We start from the raw sequence: 16,905 nt of genomic DNA, 5'->3' as shown, positions 1-16,905 counted from the left end.
GGATAGAGAATTGACTTTCAGCAGATCATAACCTTTCCCCTGATACCTTACAAGGCATGTGCTTTATATGTAAGATCACGATTATATACAGAGGAGGAATGAGATGCTTCCCCAAGGTATAGTATGTCACAGTGGGCCTGCTGCATTTAGACAGAATAAATGGGCCCGAAGAGTTAAAGATATGATGCTGTCACTGTCCAACATTAACCAGTTTTAAACAAGGGCCAGGGTCTGTTGTACAGAGACTTCTGCCTGCTTCCTACCAGGACTTATTTTTAGCTCCGTTATTAAAGATACAGAAAAGGAAAAATAGCTAAAGCATTTGAATGTCAAGTACTAAGTCAGGCTTTTATTTTAACAACATCCCTTGTTCCCTTCAGCTGGAAAGAGACTTTAGCAGGAAATACCCCATTGTCTGACCGTCTCTTAGACGGCAATAACTGTCCTCCTTGAAGCAAAGCCAAGATGTTAGTTGAGAGCTGGAGCTGTTGTCACAGTCTCTTCCCATTTCCTACAATACAAAGATAAGAAGGGAGAGAACAGAACAACAAAGACAAAACATGCAGCTTTGGTCTCTCATGTTGCCTTCAGGGCCGCCCGGGGGGGGGAGGCAGCAAGTGGGGCAATTTGCCCCAGGCCCCACAGGGGCCCTGCGAGCCCTGGCCCGGCGGCAGTCCAGGTCTTTGGCAGCATTTCGGTGGCAGGGGTCCCTTCAGTGCTGCCGAAGACGCGGAGCAACCGAAGGGACCTCACCGCCAAAATGCCACGGAAGACCCGGACCACTGCCGGGTGAGTACAAGCGCGGAAGCTCCCCCACTTTGCCCCAGGCCCCCTGAATCCTCTGAGTGGCCCTGGTTGCCTTTCACTTGCCAGCTCCCTGCTGAAGGAACAGAGGCCCAGCACCCGGTCTGATCAGCGGCTCTGAGACCTGGCAAACTTGCTCCAGCATCAGGCTGTTCAGGGCATTGCCTTCCTGGTCACAGGCTTACAGCCCCATTGCAAACTCTACTGCCTTGGTTGACTAATCCAGACTTGTATTAGACAGAAGAAAAAAGGAGAGGGATTGGACAGAGAAATAAGGTGTGGAAGGAAAGGACACAAGGTGCTGGTGCATGATAAAGTCTCACATAGCAGATGATGACTGGCAGTTTGCCACCTCCACCTGCTCTGTCCATGTCACCTGGGTCCCTCTCTCCAGACTTCAGAGTAGCAGCCGTGTTAGTCTGTATCTGCAAAAAGAACAGGAGTACTTGTGGCACCTTAAAGACTAACAAATTTATTGTAGCATGAGCTTTCGTGAGCTACAGCTGTCTGTCAGGATTCAAACGACGAAGGAATAGATCCTGGGCTCCCAGGAGACAGTAGAGGTAGGAACCATGCTGTAAACCTCACCGCAGCTGGCTTTGGCAGAGAGTGTCTGCTGCTGCTGCTGGTAATTTTTCCCCAAAAGTCTTTTCTTTCTAAAAACCCCCAAAGGGAGTGTTAGGCAGAATTGGACATCCTCTTATTAATTTGTTCACCAGTTAATGGTACGAAGCAGGCCTCATTTCTGACATAGCAATTTTGAGTTACTGATTTCTAGTTCCACACTAATTTTGATTATCAGGCATGATTTTAACACAGTCCTTGAGTTGCATTGATAGGCCTTTTTGTTTGGGCTAAGCTAGCCTTTGGCTCCTTTTTGCACATTTTCCCATCAACAATTGTTGTTATAAGGTTAGTGTGACATTGTATTAACTTTCATTCACTTTTTACAGTCGGAGTCAAATGTACCCAAATTGTGCAGGCCCAATTATTACAACATAATCCTTTCTTATGGACCTATTCCACCTAGGATCAGCCATTGGTTCATAAAAATCACAATTACAAACAAAAACAGGGAGGGGGGACGGTACTTGGTTATATTTTAAGATTTGTAGGTTCCTTATCCCAAAATTGAGATTTACAAGATTTACAAGTCTGATACTGCCAGACGAGGAATATGGGCGGTGGAAGCATGTGACCATGAGAAGCAAGTAGGGGAAAAGGAGAGCCAGTGAAGGAGAAATAGAGCTAAGGAACAGGTTCGAAGGTCTGGAGAATGAGGAAGGGGTACAGCAGGTGGTAGCTGACGGTGGGAGGGCAAGGAAAAAGAGAAGAGCGGCTACTCTGATAGAAAGAGGGGAGGAGTCGATGGAGGCAGCACCAAGTTTGGGCCCAGGGAGGATGCAGGATGGCTTAAGGGGAACCACAAGGGATGATAGGAATGGAAGGAGCTTGCAACCAGGGGGGACGGAGGATAGGTTAGAGGACCGCACTGTCCCCAGGCAAAGGCAGGTCTATCTGATTGGGGATTCCATACTGAGAAGGTTGGACAGGCCTGTGACCAGGGCCGATCCAGAGAACAGAAGGGTGTGCTGTCTACCGGGCGCTAAAATACAGGATGTGGACCTGCAGTTGAAAAGGATCCTAAGAGGAGCAGGTAAGAACCCTTTGATCATCCTTCATGTAGGAACAAATGACACGGCTAGATTTTCACTAGAGAGAATCAAGGGAGACTATGCCAGGTTGGGTAAGACGCTCAAGGAAATTGAGGCTCAGGTGATCTTCAGTGGGATTCTACCTGTCCCTAGGAAAGGGCGCCAAAGGGGTGACAGGATCGTGGCGATAAATAGTTGGCTGAGGGAGTGGTGTTACAAGGAGGGCTTTGGGATGTATGGGCACTGGGAGGCTTTCGGGGACAGACAACTGTTCTCACGGGATGGGCTCCACCTAAGTAGGGAAGGAAGTAGATTTCTAGGAGGGAGGCTGGCTCATCTGATTAAAAGAGCTTTAAACTAGACATTGGGGGGAGACGGTTGGGAGAGGTCCAGGTACTCTCCACGCCAAATTTATACATTGAGAGTGAGAACAACAGTATAACAACAGATATAGCCAGAGGGGGAGGGTTAGGTATAAGGAAGAGGGGGGGGACGGATACTAGACCGACAGGTCATACTGGTAGTACTGTGTCCCTACCAAGTTGGGTGAAAAGGGTGAGAGGAGCCAAACAGCAAAAATTAGGATGTTTGTTCACCAATGCGAGAAGCTTAGGTAACAAAATGGAGGAACTGGAGCTCCTGGTCCGAGAATTGAAACCGGATATCGTAGGAATAACCGAAACATGGTGGAACGGTAGCCATGACTGGAGTACAGGTATGGAAGGGTATGTGCTGTTTAGGAAAGACCGAAACAAAGGTAAAGGTGGGGGAGTAGCATTGTATGTCAATAATGAGGTGAAATGTAACGAAATAACTAGCAATGCAATGGATAATACGGAGTCTGTTTGGGCAATGGTGACATTGGGGAAGAAAACTACTAGAGCGTCCCCTGGGATAGTGATTGGGGTGTGCTATAGACCGCCAGGATCTAGCCTGGATATGGATAGAGAGCTCTTTAATGTTTTTAAGGAGGTAAATACTAATAGGAACTCTATGATCATGGGAGACTTTAACTTCCCGGATATAGATTGGGAAACAAATGCTAGTAATAATAATAGGGCTCAGCTTTTCCTAGACGTGATAGCTGATGAATTCCTTCATCAAGTAGTTGCTGAACCGACGAGGGGGGATGCCATTTTAGATCTGATTTTGGTAAGTAACGAGGACCTTGTTGAGGAAATAGTTGTAGGGGACAACCTTGGCTCGAGTGATCATGAGCTAATTCGGTTCAAAATAGATGGAAGGATAAACAAAATTGCATCTGAGACTAAGGTTTATGATTTCAAAAGGGCTAACTTTACTAAATTGAGGCAACTATGTAGGGAAGTGGATTGGACTAACATATTTAGGGATCTAAAGGCGGAAGATGCCTGGGGTTATTTCAGGTTGAAGTTGCAGGAGCTGTCAGAGGCATGTATCCCGAGAAAGGGAAAACGGTTCGTAGGTAGCAGTTTTAGACCGAGCTGGATGAGCAAGCGTCTTAGAGGGGTGATTAAGAAAAAACAGAAAGCGTACAAGGAGTGGAAAATGGGAGGGATCAGCAAAGAAACCTACCTTATTGAGGTCAGAGGGTGTAGGGAAGCAGTGAGAAAGGCAAAGAGCCGGGTGGAGATGGACCTAGCGAAGGGGATTAAAACCAATAGCAAAAGGTTTTTTAGCCATATAAATAGGAAGAAAACCAAGAAGGAAGAATTGGGACCGCTTAAAACTTTAAACGGAGTGGAGATTAGGGATAATCTTTGCATGGCACAATATCTGAACGAATATTTTGCCTCGGTCTTTAATGAGGCTAATGAAGGGCTAAGGAATAGTGGTAGAGGGACTGATGGGAATGAAGATATGGGGGTAGACATTACGGTATCTGAGGTGGAAGCCAAACTTCAACAGCTTAACGGAAGTAAATCAGGGGGCCCGGATAATCTTCATCCTAGAATATTAAGGGAATTGGCGAGTGAAATTGCAAGCCCGTTAGCGATTATTTTTAATAAATCTCTAAACTCGGGGGTTGTACCATTTGACTGGAGATTAGCTAATATAGTTCCTATATTCAAGAAGGGGAAAAAAGTGACCCGGGTAACTACAGGCCAGTTAGTTTAACATCTGTAGTATGCAAAGTCATGGAAAATTTTTTAAAGGAGAGAGTGGTTACGGACCTTGAGGCCGATGGCAACTGGGACAAATTGCAGCATGGTTTTACGAAAGGTAGATCGTGCCAAACCAACCTGATCTCCTTCTTTGAGAAAATAACAGATTTTTTAGACAAGGGAAATGCGGTGGATCTAATATATCTTGATTTCAGTAAGGCGTTTGATACGGTACCGCATGAGGAATTACTGGTTAAATTGGAAAAGATGGGGATCGAAATGAAAATCCAGAGGTGGATAAGGAGCTGGTTAAAGGGGAGACTGCAGAGGGTCGTATTGAAGGGTGATCTGTCGGGTTGGAGGGGGGTTACCAGTGGAGTTCCTCAAGGTTCGGTTTTGGGTCCGATTTTATTCAATCTATTTATCGCTGACCTCGGAACCAAAAATAGGAGTGGGCTGATAAAGTTTGCGGATGACACCAAGTTGGGAGGTATTGCCAATTCGGAAAAGGATCGGGATATCCTCCAGGGAGATTTGGATGACCTTGTAAACTGGAGTATTAGTAACAGGATGAAATACAATAGTGAAAAGTGTAAGGTTATGCATTTAGGGATGACTAACAAGAATTTGAGTTATAAGCTGGGGATGCACCAGTTGGAAGTAACGGAGGAGGAGAAGGACCTAGGAGTCCTGGTTGATCGTAGGATGACTATGAGTAGGCAATTTGATGTGGCCACTAAAAAAGCTAATGCGGTCTTGGGATGCATTAGGAGAGGTATTTCTAGTAGAGATAAGGAGGTGCTAGTCCCGTTATATAAGGCATTGGTGAGACCTCATTTGGAGTATTGTGTGCAGTTTTGGTCTCCCATGTTTAAGAAGGATGAATTCAAACTGGAACGGGTACAAAGAAGGGCCACTAGAATGATCCGAGGAATGGAAGGCCTGTCGTATGAAAGGAGACTTGAGGAGCTCGGTTTGTTTTCCTTAACCAAAAGAAGGATAAGAGGAGATATGATTGCACTCTTTAAATATATCAGAGGGATAAATACCAGGGAAGGAGAGGAATTATTTCAGCTCAGTGCTAATGTGGACACGAGGACAAACGGATATAAGTTGTCAGTCAGGAAATTTAGGCTTGAAATTAGACGAAGGTTTCTAACCATCAGAGGAGTGCAATTCTGGAACAGCCTACCGAGGGAAACAGTGGGGGCGAAGGACCTCCATGACTTTAAGATTAGGCTAGATACATTTATGGAGGGGATGGTATGATAGGATAACGGGTTTAGTCAATAGATCAATAACATGCCACAATGGTAATTAGTACAAAGGGTCAATGATAGGATATTGTTAGCCTTTTTCCAGAGGGTCTGGCTGGAGAGTCTTGCCCGCATGCTCGGGGTTCAGCTGATCGCCATATTTGGGGTCGGGAAGGAATTTTTCTCCAGGGTAGATTGGCAGTGGCCCTGGAGGTTTTTCGCCTTCCTCCAAAGCATGGGGCAGGGGTCACTTGCTGGTGGATTATCTGCTACTAGAAGTCTTTAAATCATGATTTGGAGCATTCAACAGCAGAGTCAAGGGAGAGAATTATTTCAGGAGTGGGTGGATTGGCTTATGTGGCCTGCATCTTGCAGGAGGTCAGACTAGATGATCATAATAGTCCCTTCTGATCTTGAATTCTATGATTCTATGATACAATTAAATATTTCAAAAATTACAGTTAAATAAATATGTTAAAGCTAAGAACTAACTTTTATAGCTAAATCAAATCCCACGCTGCTGCTATGTGTTTGTAACATGTTTAAAAACAAACCTGCTTTTTATTACTTTTTTGGCTACGTGCCCGGAACGGGTAAAGACAGAAAACTCTCCCATTCTTTTTGCCACTTGCTCATTTACTCAAATTATGAATGTGTGGCAGTTAAATTTGCTTAGCTGGCAAAATGTCGTGGCCTGATGGCACCTTTAGCCCAAGTGTGTTGCTGTCTTTGTCAAAACAGCAGCAAGATGATGATGATCCCTTTTGGAACCAGCTTTGCACTGAACCATTTGAAACACTCAAAGATGATAAAAGTTTTCAGACATTTTTAGGCTCTGTCTACACTACCACTTATGGCAGTATAATGCATGTTGCTCAGAGGTGTGAACCACCTAAGCGCTGGTGTGGACAGTGCTATCACTGTTTGTTGGGTGTGGATTAATTAAGTCAACAAGAGTGTCTTAGTATTAAAACCCAGAGAAGCCCTTACAAGAGAATTCTGGTGTTTGAGAAGAAAATGACATTGAGCAATGCAGCCCACCTGGAGCTGGTAACATTGAAAATTTGCAAGCAGAAGGAAAGGCTGTAGAAATAGAGCAGTGTATGACGACACTCAAAGCTGTGCAAGAAGAAAAAAGCTAAAGATAACGCAAGAGATCTACCACTAACCAAGTTCCTTCAGATCCTGCACTGAGGAGAAAATATGATGAAAATGGCAGTCACAGTTTGGGGTTGCTGTAGATTTGGCTGTGTGTTGAAATTTGGCTGTAGAACACTTCCTGAATTCTGCACGGGTAATTGCAGGGAAGCAACAAATGTTTTCTAAATAACTTTTTTTTAATTTCATCTGCACAAAGATGAAGTTGTTGTGTGAAACTGATTTATTTACTCTCCAACTACTGGAAATGTTTACTGTGTTCCATGTAAGCTTTTTTCCAGTGGATCGCATGCTTTTACAGAAGGATTTAGCAGTTGGAAAAATCCCAGTTGATTCTCTGGTGGTGAGAGAGACAAGTTTTCAAACTACACCGAGCTGCTCTTCAAGCCTGGGAAAGACATTCGGAGTGTCACAGATCCATGCAGCTCAAAAGCTTTTGGTCTCTCACCAACAAACAGGGGTGAAAGTAAAATACAGCTCTTACCGGTATGGGGCCCACTCTGCACACACCCCCCTTCCCTGCCGTGGAAGGGGCTGGGCCTCAGGTGGAAGGGGCGGGGCCAGGGTGAAAGTGAGGTACATTTCTTACTGGTACAGTCCAGAGGCAAGCAACCCAGCTCTCCTACATACTTCATACCTCCCATTGCATGACTTGGATATAGAAAATAAAGCTACTACCACCAGTACTGTCTGTAATAAAACTTTCATATTGGAATAAGCCTGAAAAAGTGAAAACTCACTGTCACATTTTTCTCCTTGTCCTCCCTCCTCCTCCAGCCAGGCTGGCTCCGTTTTCCCCCAAGCCCCGCACTCAGCAGGGGCTGCAGCAGCTCCCCTCTAGCTTGCAGCAGGGAGCAGGGGGACTGGCTGAAGGAGAAGCCTCCCCAGGATGCCTGCTGCCTGCATAGGAACAGTTTAAACTCACCTGTTCACTCCCTGGTTCAACCTGCGGGATTAGAGGCCATTTCTGGCATCCTTGTTAATTTCACTCACAGTTGTTGGGTCTGGAGGAGGAGGAGGGAGGAGAGAAACCAATGTGACAGTGACTTTTCCCCTTCCACTGGCTTTATTAGCTCTGGATTTAAGCTGTGCAGCCAAACGACTATTCTATTCTGCCCCTGCCTTGGTCTCACCCCTGCTTCTCCCCTCCCCGCCACCCAACAACCACTGTGAGTGAAATTAACAAGGATGCCAGAAATGCCCCCTAATCCGCAGTCTGAACTGCAGAGTGAACAGCTAAATTTAAACTGTTCTTATGCAGGCAGCAGGCATCCTGGGGAGGCTTCTCTCTCAGCCAGTCCCCCTGCTCCCTACTGCAAGCTAGAGGGGAGCCACTGCAGCCCTGCTGAGTGCGAGGGGTCGGGGGAATGCGGAGCCTAGCCGTCTTGGCAGCCTGGCTGGAGGAGGAGGGAGGAGAGAAACTAATGTGACAGTGAGTTTTTCCCTTTCCAAGCTTTTATTAGCTTTGAGTTTAAACTGTTTTTTATGCAGCCCAAAGAGGTGAAAGTGAGCCAGTAGTGAATGCTCCTTTATTTGCTGGTACACGGCTGCACCTTTTTTTACCCGTACTCCGTACTGGCCCGTACCAGCTTACTTTCACCTCTGCCAACAAAAGTTGGTCCAGTAAAAGATATTAGCTCATCTACCTTGTCTGTCTCATATCCTGGGACCAACACAGCTACCACAACACTGCAAACATATTATAGAATCATAGAACTGGAAGGGACGTCGAGAGGTCTCTAGTCCAGCAGTCCCCTGCACTCATGGCAGGACTGAGTATTATCTAGACCATCCCTGTCAGGTGTTTGTCTAACCTGCTCTTAAAAATCTCCAATGATGGAGATTCCACCACCTCCCTAGGCAATTTATTCCAGTGCTTAACCACCCTGACAGTTATAATGCATTTAAAAATTTTAAATACAAAAAAGCAATATTAATTAGTTCATATTTACTGCCAAGTTTTAAAGAAAGAGAAACCACTGATGTGATGGAGGTCACTGGCTAAACACCTGGAACCAGAGTTTGTTGACAAGCTAAACCAGCAGAAGCCTCCTCTGAGGCTGCAGAGAGGATATTTTCTTCAATTCAGTTTAGTCAACAAGTTCAGTTCAAGGTTAAGAAACTGATTGGGAGTTGAAAACGCAGGAAATCTTGTTTTCCACTTTCAATCTATGAGTAAAATGTAGGTGTGAGAGGACAAGATCTACTAGTTCTAAAATCTTGAAAGACATGGGGACCAGAAACAGTGAGTTCAATTTACTAATTACAGATAATACATACTTCGCTTAATAAAGCAGTTAGTTTTAAATGCAAAACATGTTTTGCTAAACTTTTTATTCATCACTTAAGATAAATAAAACTAATAAAAAAATTTTTAAATAGTATTTCTGTGCATTTTTAATTGAACTTGAATTTCCATACAAATAAAGCTTGATAAAAATCACAAGTAAAAAATTCATCCTCTAGTAAATAAGCAATGCATAATTCATCGTTTTCTAACATCGTAAAAATGTAAAGATTAAGAATCTGAATGTGTGTATGTTAAGCTATATAATTGCTTAAATGTGTACAGATAGCGTATCCTCCTACTTAGCAAAAAGTAATACCAAATGTAACGTCAAGACTATATTTAGCTCCAAAACATGTTTTAATGTTTACCAAACAATGAGAATCAGCCTCTCTTTAGGAAAATAAAAAGTACAAATACAAAACATGATAATCAATGATTTAAGCTCAATTTAAAATCAATCCACCTTGGCTCCAGCCCCGGCACTCTCCCGTTTAGCCCCAGGCCCTCTGTTTATCTATCGCATCATACATGCAGCCACCCAGCTTTCCCAGTTACAATATCCTTTCCACCCAGGCAACAGAACCAGCTGCCAGGCCTGGCAAAAGCACAGAAACCAAGGGCTTAGCTTGCCCAGTGTCCACTTGTCAGCACATCAGCACCCGCCTGGAATGAAGCCAGGCAGGCAGCTAGGAGCCCACGCATGGAGCGAGGACATTCGCCTTGCTGGAAAGTTTTATGGCGGGGCTGGCACCAGCTCCCAGCTGGGATTTATCCAGTGGAGAACGGTAACTGCTCACTTCTGTGGCATTAGCAGTGCTTCCCCGTCCAAGTCCAGGCAGAGCCATCACTCCACAGATCAACTGCTGAACTGTGAATCCTGGCCCTGGCCCGGCAGGGCAATGAGCATGCTGGTTGGGTGGAGACGGCAGGAATTCCTGCCCAGAGCTCCTGTTGCAGCTCTCCTGGGAAGAGGTAAGGATGTCACGGGCAGCAGTTGCTGCTGCTGCAGGGACACAGCAGGCCAATAGTCTGAGCTCAGGCTTGGGGTCCAGGCCCAAGGCATAGGCTGAGAGTGTGGCTCAGCCAGAGCCCAGAGGGAAAAGGCCCTTGACTAAGGGGGCTAATGCTGAGGTTGCTTGGTGCTGACCAAGCTGGTTGTTTGCCAGCAATAATGATGCTGGGTGAAGCCCTGCCTCCCCACAGTTAGGAGGACAGGGCAGCACCCCATGGTGAGGGAGGAGAGGCTGGAACCCGCAGTTAGCAAGGAAAGGAGACCCCATGGTTAGTTAGGCTCCTTCTGAAGGACAAAGAAGTTCTCCACCAGAAGCTAGGGAAATCAGAAACAGGCACAGCCAACTATACAGCCCAGCAGTGCACCTTTCCCACCCACACCAATTGCCCCCGCCAGTACCTGTGCAGTCTGTCCAAGGTGGGCCCAGCTTCTCCCTCACTGCCTTGTTCTGCCGGCTCATCCTGGAGTGACGGCCCCATCCCAGGGCACTTGCATGATCAACCCCACCAAAGCAAACCCTCAGGGCCATACACAGGCCCGCAAAGCTGAGCTCTGCAGACAAGCAGGACTAGGGAGCAGTCACAGCTAAGAATGTCCAGTCTGCCCCAGAAGCTGAGCTCAGGCATCGCTATGACAACCAGGACCCAAGCAATCCTCTGGGAGTATCCATGATTCTAGGGGCAGCCCAGTGAGCTGGCTCCAGGAAGCCATGTCCAGCCCAAGAGAGGCAGCGGCAGCACCCAGCATCAAACACCGAGCTCTCCCCCTTTACATAGGGCCTCCTGGCTGCACGATGACATGCAAAGGCAGAGCAGATAAGATCAGGCAGAGGTTCGAGGGGCGCTGGCCTGGCTTGCAATGGTCAGCTCAGTGAGAACACACAGCCCCGTGTCACAGAGTGATAACCCACATCCCAGCCTTGGGACCAAGTAGGGCAGACTCCCAGCAAACCCCAGGATGGGAGTGAGGGAAGAGAGCAGCCTAGGGTTTCTTCTTCACTGGAAAGCTTGTCTCCATAGGATGCAAGCATGACAGTGGACCCTAGTGTCACTGCCTCCTGCTGGGCGACCCAGGCACCTACATGGGTGCAGCTCTGGAGCAAGCTCTTCACCAAGCCCTTGATGGGGAGCAGGGAGCACCTAGTTGTGGTGTGACCATCTTGGAGAGACTCTGGGCCTGATTTTCTTGTACTTACATCGATGCAGATCAGCAGTAACCCCACTCAAGGCCATGGAGTCCATTGGTGTAAAAGAGAAGAAAGATCAGGTCCATCAAAGGGTCGACATGGCAGCCCCCAGAATAAAGAGGAGTGGGTGGGGGTTTCCATGACACTATCAGGCGCTGTTGTCAATGGAAAAAAGATGTGATAGTGGGATACCTAAACTGTGGGGAGGGTCTCTACTCTCCTGCATCCAATCCCTTCCAACCCCAGATCCAGTCCAGGTTTTGTAACCGGCCCCATCTCATCTTGGACCATAACAGGAGCTGGACCGACTCTTGTTGCTAGGCAGAGAGAAGGTCAGGGGTCTGCACCAGGCGTCCTGCACCTACCAACAGGTGAAAGCAGAGATCCAGGGCCTTGTCTCTCTCTCTCTCTCTCTCTCTCACACACACACACACACACACACACACACTCTCCAAAAGCCAGATGGGCTGGCTTGATTTTATCGACTGATTAGGGGATTATTAGACAGAAACAGAAAGAACTGCATAAATAAATATCTGCAAGCAATGGACCAGGCACTTGGACATTCCGATCCACTTCAACAATCGCCAGAACTTCTCCTCCTGATTACAGAAAGAAAACCCCCAAACTGCTTCCACCTGAAAGATGAGTTTTGATCAAGACCCCCAGAGGTATGAGTCACCCACAGACTCTGCCCGCACGTGGTCAGAGCTTAATAGTGCTTCAACAGAGAGGCAGCAAGTTTGCACTGGAATGGGTTCCCTAGGGATGTGGTGGAATCTCCTTCTTTAGAAGGTTTTAAGGTCAGGCTTGACAAAGCCCTGGCTGGGATGATTTAGTTGGGGTTGGTCCTGCTTTGAGCAGGGGGGTGGGACTAGATACCTCCTGAGGTCCCTTCCAACCCTGATAGTCTATGATTCTATGCTGCCAGGCCACCTACTTAATCAGTCACCCCTATCTGTTCCCTCCTTCTGCCCATTTAAAGAGTTGCTCTTCCCTTGGAATGTATTTTTGAGGCCACCCAACTCAAATATGCCAAGATTCCAGGTCTGAACTGTCGGGCTACACAAGAAGTCTAGCAAAAGCCCTGGATCCAAACTCTCTAGTGGGCCAAATTGTAAATGTTCACAGTTTGGACTGTTCTACTGTGAATATTTACAATTTAGCCGATTAGAGAAACAGATAGTCAAGTGGTGAGCTAGGATCCAAATCCAGGGCTCTTGGCTCAAGGTCCATCTTCCTCACCCACAAATACATCTCAGTGATAATTAATAAAACCCCCTTTAACTACAGCTGCAAACAAAGGCTTCCCTACACATGGGCAGGAAAACAAAGAAGGCACATGGGGGGGGGCAGTGTCTGGGAAGTCACTTAATCACCCTTCCAGCACAAATAAACAGAGGGTTGTGGCACAAGGCAATAGCAAGAATGTCTAATTCTGGGGTGGACAAACTACGGCCCGCGGGCTGGATCTGGCCCGTGTGATTGTCAGCCCTGCGCCACTCCCAGGAGCAGCCGGCACCATGTCCCTGCAGCCCTGGGCAATGTGTGTGTGTGGGGGGGGGGGAAGCACTCCACGCGCTGCCCTCACCTGCAGGCACTGCCCCCCACAGCTCCCATTGGCCGGGAATGGGAATTGGCAATGGGAGCTTCAAGGGAGGTACCCACAGAGAAGGGCAGTGCACAGAGCCCTCTGCCCGCCGCTCCATCCTCCAGGGGCCACAGGGACGTGGTGCCGGCCACTTCCAGGAGTGGTGCGGGGCTAGGGCAGGCAGGGAGCCTGTCTGAGCCGTGCGCCGCTGCCACCCCAGAACCACTCAAGGTAGGCAGCGTTGGGCTACAGCCCGCACCCCAAACCCCACCCTGAGCCCCCTCCTGCCCCCCAAACCCGTGCTCCAGCCCTACATTCATGGCCCTGCATGCAATTTCCCCACCCAGATGTGGCCCTCGAGCCAAAAAGTTTGTCCACCCCTTGTCTAATTTAACAGCAAGACCCAGTTTGGAGGGTTTTTTAAAAAAATAATAATGCCCAGATTTATTTTAAATAATAAATAATAAAAATAAAAACCCAAGCAGGAATACCTGCCACAACGGGCCCCCAACAGGCCCATGGGGACCTCCAGGGGACCTTCCTGCTGCAATGCTGACTCTCAATGCCAAGCCAGGGAGCTCTATAGAGGACTTCCCAGGACCCTTTGGGGCGGGAGGGGGAGTCTTTCCCCATCTCTGGGTGACTGACAGTCCAACCAACTAGGTCTTTTTTCCCACCCTCCAGGCTCTAAAGGGCTTCACCCCCATTCCAAGGGTCATAAATGAAAGCGAGCAGGCGGAGAGCAATAATCTCAGTAACCACTGACTTGTGCAAGTTACTCGAGAATCCCGTAGGGAGCAGCACATGTGAGCAACCAGAGCTGGACCCTCAGCAGCTGTACTGCAATGCCTGGCAGGCGCCGTTATGGTTTTGCACCCAGCTTTGACTATAGACCAGAGCTTTATGCTGAGAAGCTGATGCACATTTATGGAAAAACCACAAGAAGCTTTAATAACAAGATCTCCAGACTAAAAATTGAAACAAGAGGCCTCAATGCAAATCCAATCCAGATGCATTCCCAGATTTGTATTTATTTATCATGGACAATTGATTTGCTGTCACCATGGATGACACCCATGGCAACAGTTTCTATGGTAATACAGACAGGGGTCTTGGGTCATGGGTTATGAAGTGGATTGACAGTTCCTTCAAACTGGCTGTGTTCAGGCCAGTGGTTTTCTTATGAATATGAAGCCAAAAAGGCTGTCTTTCCAGCGCCCCATTGGCCCCAAGAATTCAAGTGTCTTCAGACAATCCGCTATGGCCTGAAATGGCCTGAAATAGTTGATTTTTTAAAAAGGCTTTATTTAAAAAAAATACAAAAAAAACCCCCAAACTACTGACAAATTAAACAGCTGAATGAAACCTTGATACCAAATTAAATTGCTCAGGTCTCCTAACGGCATGCCGATGAGCATCCTCAGAAACTAATCACCACATGGCATGGCAAATAACTCCCCTCCAGCCACTGCATCAACTTGTCAGGAGAAACGATTGTTAGCCTCTCAAGGCATGTAAGTGCCTTTGACAATGTGACCCTCACTCCCACCCTGCTTCTTTCTGTCTGTCAGCAGGGGGCTTGGCCACTCTGGTCAACTAGTATCTAGAAACAGCCCACAACGAAGTCCCATTGACTTTTAATAGGATTTTGGCTCCTAAGGCTGTTGCATCATCCCACTGTGATGCAATCAGAGACAGGGAAAACAGTTTGGTTCAAATACGACCCAGCCTGAAACTCATATGGACCTTTTTTATGAAGGAGATGAGGTTGGTCAGTGACAAAGAGCTCTGTGGAGCTTGAAAGTTGGTCTCTTTCACCAACAGAAGTCTGTCCAATAAAAGATAGCTTGTCTCTCTAACATCCTGGAACCAACATGGCCACAGCACCGCAAACAACCTTTTTATATGGTCAAAAAAAGGTGTGGCCAACATTATTCTCCAGTTGCTCCCCACTGCTGAGCTTGGGCCAGGACTGCAATATGTTAGCAAAGGCTGATCATGGGATATTGTCTGTGGCCTAACTGGCTGCAGGAAATCTCACAGGAATGCTTTTACTCAGACCTTCCCAGCCCAGCTTGGGAGACATGAGGGGTTGGCTGACAAGCTGGGTTCCTAACCTGACCTGCCAGTTTGCTCCACATCTTCACATCACAGCATCACCAAGAAGTGACCAACAAGCATTGTTTCCAGAGACCTTTAGTGTCCTACAAGCCAGATGTGAGGGACAAAGCAGAGCCCGGACAAATTGTGGCATAAGGTTTGGGACAGACGTGACAACCCCAGCATAAGCTGGGAGCGCCTAATATGCCTGGCACCAAGGGGGCTAAAGGGAAGAATCAAAGAGGGCTCCATATATTGTATCACCCTGGCTTCAAACATAAAACATCACTGATAATACTTAGTCCTGCCATGAGGGCAGGGAACTGGACTAGAGGACCTCTCATCCCTAGTCCCTTCCAGTCCTACGATTCTATGGATGTGAGTGATTCCTTTGGCCCCGCTGAAAGTCTTTCATCAGTGATGCCATAGTGCAGGATCTGAAGCATCACTTCTGTGCTGTCAGACAGAGGACTGGATTTTCAAAAGGGGATGAGGCCCAGAACCACAAAGGTATTTAGGCTCCTAACTTCCATTGAAATTGGAGGGACTTAGCAGCCTAAATACCTTTATGGATCTGATCCAGGTGTCCAACTCCTGCTGACTTAAGTGACTAATTCTCCGAAGGTCCTCTGAAAACATCAACCAGAGATGAACCAAAGAGCCAAAATCCACATCTGGATTCAGATTCCAAAAGCCTCTTCTCTCAAAGTTTAGATCCGGGTTTTGGTTCCCAGGGAGGAAGCCTCTATTTACATAATCAGCAGCCATGAGAGGAGAACAGAACATTTCCTAATATGTGAGTTTTGTTTATCTGATTTTTTTAAAAACTGCTTGAGTGAGGCTAGAGGAGCTTAAAACAAAAGAAAACATTATTAGATATGAAACATCTGGGTCCAAGAGAGTCTGCCCCAGCCTGAACCTATGTGTCTCTGTCTTTGGGTTCACAGAACCAGTCCAGGCTATTGCTATAAAAACAGCCCAATATTTCCAGATCTTGAAGCCAACTTGGAATCCAGAGCATCCACACCAGGGACGTTCAGCAGCGTCAACAGCAACTGAGCCGCTCACTCAGTTCCCCACCCCTAATGATCTTGAACAGTGGTTCATGGCCATAGGCCAGCTGCCCTGGTTCAGGGACAAGGTGGGTCCATTGACCAGAGACATAGGAAGCCTTGGTATTATGTCCAACATGGTTAAAACCTGAAGACCCTGTATCATATGGTGAGACAGGTTTCAAGATCTGTCTTTGAATGGGGTCAAGATCTCTATTTGAGATAGCTGGAGAGCCCTGGTCTGTGACTGAAGGAAGTGAGCTGATTGAGGGCGAGACCTTAAAACAAGAATTTGAGGAGGAGGACGGAGGTAAGGGTGGAGAGGAAGGGCAGAGGCCCCACTGTGCTGTGCTGGGCTCCGGAGCTGCAGTGGTTTGTGTTCTGGCCAATGCAGGCGGCATAGGCCATGACGTGTGGAATGTAGTTCTGCTCGTGGACTCCATGCAGGAGGTGGGCCATTGGGCCCTTGGCAAATATCGCCACGTCCTCACCCCCGTGGGTCTCCTGGCGCAGGGGCACAGCCGACTGGGCCTGGTAGTTGGCATGAGCTGCAGAGCGAGAACAAACAGCTGTAAGAGACTGGGGAGTCAGACCACCAGGCTGGAGACTGGCACCCACTATGCACTATCCCCAGCTTCCATCCTCACGTGACAGGCCACCTTTGAGAGGTGGGGAGTTCAGCCTCTATGGCCCACTCAGACCTTGGCCTCTCTGCTG

The 16,905-nt window shown here is 47.4% G+C and overlaps 1 protein-coding gene and 1 long non-coding RNA gene across 6 annotated transcripts in view; both read right to left on the bottom strand.

Annotated features, from left to right (window-relative positions):
• Positions 1 to 346: 346 nt before the first annotated feature.
• On the bottom strand, positions 347 to 13,276 carry LOC120387820. The gene is made up of 3 exons (XR_005590362.1): positions 10,659 to 13,276; positions 1,128 to 1,229; positions 347 to 511 (listed from the first exon to the last, which is right to left on the bottom strand). It is a non-coding gene; the product is annotated as an uncharacterized LOC120387820 (long non-coding RNA).
• Positions 13,277 to 14,030: 754 nt separating this feature from the next.
• ALPL (alkaline phosphatase, biomineralization associated) overlaps positions 14,031 to 16,905 on the bottom strand; it is a 95,049-nt gene continuing 92,174 nt past the window's right edge. For all 5 annotated transcript variants that reach the window (XM_039508993.1, XM_039508995.1, XM_039508994.1 and 2 more), the window contains one exon: positions 14,031 to 16,736. In XM_039508993.1, coding sequence (XP_039364927.1) covers positions 16,468 to 16,736 — 269 coding nt within the window. In that variant the 3' untranslated portion in view covers positions 14,031 to 16,467. The remainder of the gene's footprint in view (positions 16,737 to 16,905) is intronic.

Source organism: Mauremys reevesii, linkage group 21 (assembly GCF_016161935.1).
Source record: "Mauremys reevesii isolate NIE-2019 linkage group 21, ASM1616193v1, whole genome shotgun sequence".
NCBI lineage: Eukaryota > Metazoa > Chordata > Testudines > Geoemydidae > Mauremys > Mauremys reevesii.
Note: the sequence above shows the minus strand (reverse complement) of the source record. Positions and strands in the feature narration are given on the sequence as shown.